Source organism: Galeopterus variegatus, unplaced genomic scaffold (genome assembly GCF_000696425.1).
Source record: "Galeopterus variegatus unplaced genomic scaffold, G_variegatus-3.0.2 Scaffold20198, whole genome shotgun sequence".
In the NCBI taxonomy this organism is placed as follows: Eukaryota; Metazoa; Chordata; class Mammalia; order Dermoptera; family Cynocephalidae; genus Galeopterus; species Galeopterus variegatus.
The window spans coordinates 1-3,714 of NW_007746309.1; the positions used below are offsets into that span (position 1 = coordinate 1).

The window sequence follows — 3,714 nt, forward strand, 5'->3', positions numbered from 1 at the left end:
AAAAAAAAAGAAAGAAAGCATAGGTGAAACACTTCAGGAAGTAGGACTGGGAAAAGATTTTATCAGTAAGACCCCAAAAGCATAGGCAACAAATGAAAAAATAAATAAATGGGATTATATCAAATTAAAAGCTTCTGCCCAGCAAAGGAAACAATTAACAGAGCATAAAGACAACCTACAAAATGGGAGACAATATTTGGAAAGCATGCATCTGACAAAAGTTTAATATCCAGAATATACAAAGAACTCAAACAACTCAACAATAAGAAAACAAGTAATGCAGTTAAAAAATGGGCAAAGGAGCTGAATAGACATTTCTCAAAGGAAGGTATACAAGTGGCCAATATACATATGAAAAAAATGCTCAATATCACTAATCATCAGAGAAATGTATATCAAAACCACACTGAGATATCATCTTACCCCAGTTAGACTGGCTATTATGAAAAATATAGAGAATAACAAATGCTGGTGAGGATGTGGAGAAAGAGGAACCCTCCTGCACTGTTGGTGGGACTGTAAATTTGTTCAGCCATTATGAAAAGCAGTATGGAGGTTCCTCAGACAACTACAGATAGAACTGCCATACGATCCAGCAATCCAACTGCTGGGTATGTACCCAAAGGAATGGAAATCATCAAGTCAAAGGGATACCTGTACTCCCATGTTTATTGCATCTCTATTTACAATAGCCAAGAGTTTGAAACAACCCAAATGTCCATTGACAAATGACTGGATAAGGAAAATATGGTATATATACTCAATGGAATACTACTATTCCATATAAAAGAATGAAATTCTACTATTTGCAGCAACATGGATGAACTTACAGAATATTATGTTAAGTGAAATAAGCCAGGCAGAGAAAGAGAAATACCATATGTCCTCACTTATAAGTGGGAGCCAGAAGAAAGAGAGAGAGAAGGAGGGAGGGAGGGAGGGAGGGAAGGAGGGAGGGAGGAAGCAAGGAAGAATGAATCGCAATACAGTGAACTTTCAAAAAAAGAAGAGAGCTGTAGTTATTAGAAGTGGGAAAGGGGGAGTGGAGGGAGATTAGTAAGAAATTAGTTAATGGTCACAAAGATTGATTAGGTTTTGTAAACATGAGTATTCTAATTATCTTGATTTGATCACCATGTTTTGTACACACTATTGATATTCAGATCTGTACCCTACAAATACATATAATCAAAATATGCTTCAATAAATAAATAATTTTAAATATTCTTTTTTCTACGGGGTCTGAGAATTACTGTATTCTTTTGGTGGTGTCCTATTTTCTTGGATTTTCATATTTCTGGTATCTCCATGTTAATGTCTGGTCATCTGGTAGAGCAGGTGCTTCTTCTATTACTTTGGGGTGGGCTTTGAGGAGAGAGACTTCCTCTTCTTTTTCCAGTCTCCACTGGTGACTCTTGTGTCGATGTGGTCACATGGCTGGCAGGCCACCTGCATGGTGCCTGTCACTGCTACTGTGGTGGCAATGTTTTTGTGGTAGCCCTGGCTTGGCAGTGGCTGTGGTGGGCCACTAATGTGGAAGTTGTGTTTCTGGTGTACTCCTGCCTTCTGCCAGGTGGGGGGCAATGCCTGTGACTCCTGCCTAGGACCTCCTGCTTGCTCCTGCCTTCTCTGGAAATATCATTTGTTTTGTACACAGCACTCAGTGCTGGAAGAAATTAGACTTCACCATACAGACTATAATTCTCCATTTGTGTTTCTAGATTCCTGGGAACTAAAGCATCCCCAGGACAGTGTAATTGGCATAAATGACTCATAAGCTGATGTAAATACCCACTAGCAGAGAGAGCTGTGGACCAGAGACACTAACCTGTCTGTCAAGTAGCCATAGAGGATGCAGCCCACCACCATCCCAGCCATGAACAGGAATTTAGATACTGAATTCAGTGACTGAGATTCACATACTAGGTCCCACTAGAAAAAAAACAAAAAACTTCACAGCAGCTTATAATCACTCAGTGTAACCAGATCAAAGCTCCTTCACATGACCTGCAAGATTCATCATGTCAGGCTCCTATCTTCATCTCCAGCTTCCCTTTTCTTCATCACCTAACCTGTATTACTTAGGTCTCAGCATAAACATAATTTTCTTTGGGAAGCCTCCCCTAAACCTGTAGGTTACAGTAATGTCCAATTTTACAAGTGGTTCTCAAACTTGGCCACACAGTACAATAATTTGAAGACCTTTAGAAATTTACTGAATCTTGAATATCACTGCAGACCTTCTCACATGACTGCCCTGGGGGTACAGTTTAGGCATTGAGATTTTAATCAATCTCTCAAATGTTCCTAATTTGCAACCTCAGGCTGAGCATTACTGACTTAGCATAACATTGATAACAAAAATACATGAATTACTTAAACTTTAGTCTTCTCAAGAATGAAAGCACTATGTTAGCAGGATCATCTCTATTTTTGAATTCGTTAGACTCACTAAATATGTAGGTATCTGGCATTTAATAAGGAAGAAATTAATATTTGCTGAAAGAATAAAGAAAAAGCAACTACATTGTGTCTAAAGGCTTGCAACATGTTTATTTGTGTTATGTCCAGATATCCTGGTCTGGTACTCATAAGAGGAAAATCGGGTCTCTTACCTCAGTTGTGATGGTGGAAAGGAAGGTGCTTCGGCTGTACACCCAGCCATCCACACAGGGCTCTGTGTCCAGCTCACTCACATTGAGGAAGGTCCCATTCAGGTGAAGGAGCTGCCACTGGGGATAAATGAAGCGGCGACACTTCTCTGGGCTCAAATTTGAGTCCAGCGGGATGGAGATTCTCAGGAGGGCATCTTGACTAAGGATCCCAGTGTCATTACCAGAGACAGTGTCATTGTCGAGGATGTGGACCCAGCAGCGATGACCAGGGACAGCTGCAGTGAAGTTCTCCAATACAATATGAGGGTACGCTAGGGCGAGGGCAATTACAATTAAAACCATCTGAAGGATCTGGAATCTTCCCAGGCCTCCGACTTGATCCAGGAGTTCCTGAAAGGCCATTGAGCCTGAACAGATTATCCCCAATAGGAGGCACAATGACTGTCTCTAGATAAGTTCAAAGGGAAAAATGGTTTCCTTTCACTGTCTGTGTTGATTCTGACCCCACTTTCTACTCAATGGGCCCCACCTCAGCAGTGCAGCAGGGTCATGGAACATGATTGCACAAGTTATTTGGGGATCAGGTAGTTAGCTGTTTCCATGAAAGTGAAAAAGAAATATTTGCTGAGACAGCTCCAATAGTCTGCAACAAAATCTGTTTAAAGTTCCTTTTCATGAGAAGTCATGTCGTGAGAGCATTGGACTTTGATTTGCACGTTCTCTGTAAATGAAATAAAATAGACCTGCTATATGATTTGCAGTCCTCTCTAGAATATGTAATCCATGAGAGTCAAAAGTGAAGTTTTAAAAAAAGTTTTTCTGTGGAAAGTACTGAAAGTAAGTGCTTTGCTTGTTTAGTACTGAATTTTCATTTAAGGAGTTATTGAAAACAATCTTGAGTTAAATTAAAGCAAGTGAGATATGGTACTGTTGATTAAAATGATCGGAGACGCAAAGGAAGACACAGCAAACAAGATGCGGGTGAAGAGCGGGGGCTACTGCTCTCTCAGGCAAATAGCACCGACCCAGCCACTGTCACAGCTTTTATTACTTTTAGCAAGCTAGTGCATGCAAGATAAGCATTAATGCATAAATTCTG

At 40.3% G+C, this 3,714-nt stretch overlaps 1 protein-coding gene across 1 annotated transcript; it reads right to left on the reverse strand.

Moving 5' to 3' along the window:
* Window positions 1–1,828: 1,828 nt before the first annotated feature.
* LOC103583164 (solute carrier family 22 member 9-like) lies at window positions 1,829–3,017 on the reverse strand (the record flags this gene model as incomplete). Its single annotated transcript, XM_008564560.1, has 2 exons — window positions 2,616–3,017; window positions 1,829–1,932 (listed from the first exon to the last, which is right to left on the reverse strand). Coding segments are annotated over exons 1-2 (506 nt in total), but the record flags the coding sequence as incomplete, so codon positions are not given.
* Window positions 3,018–3,714: the final 697 nt, after the last annotated feature.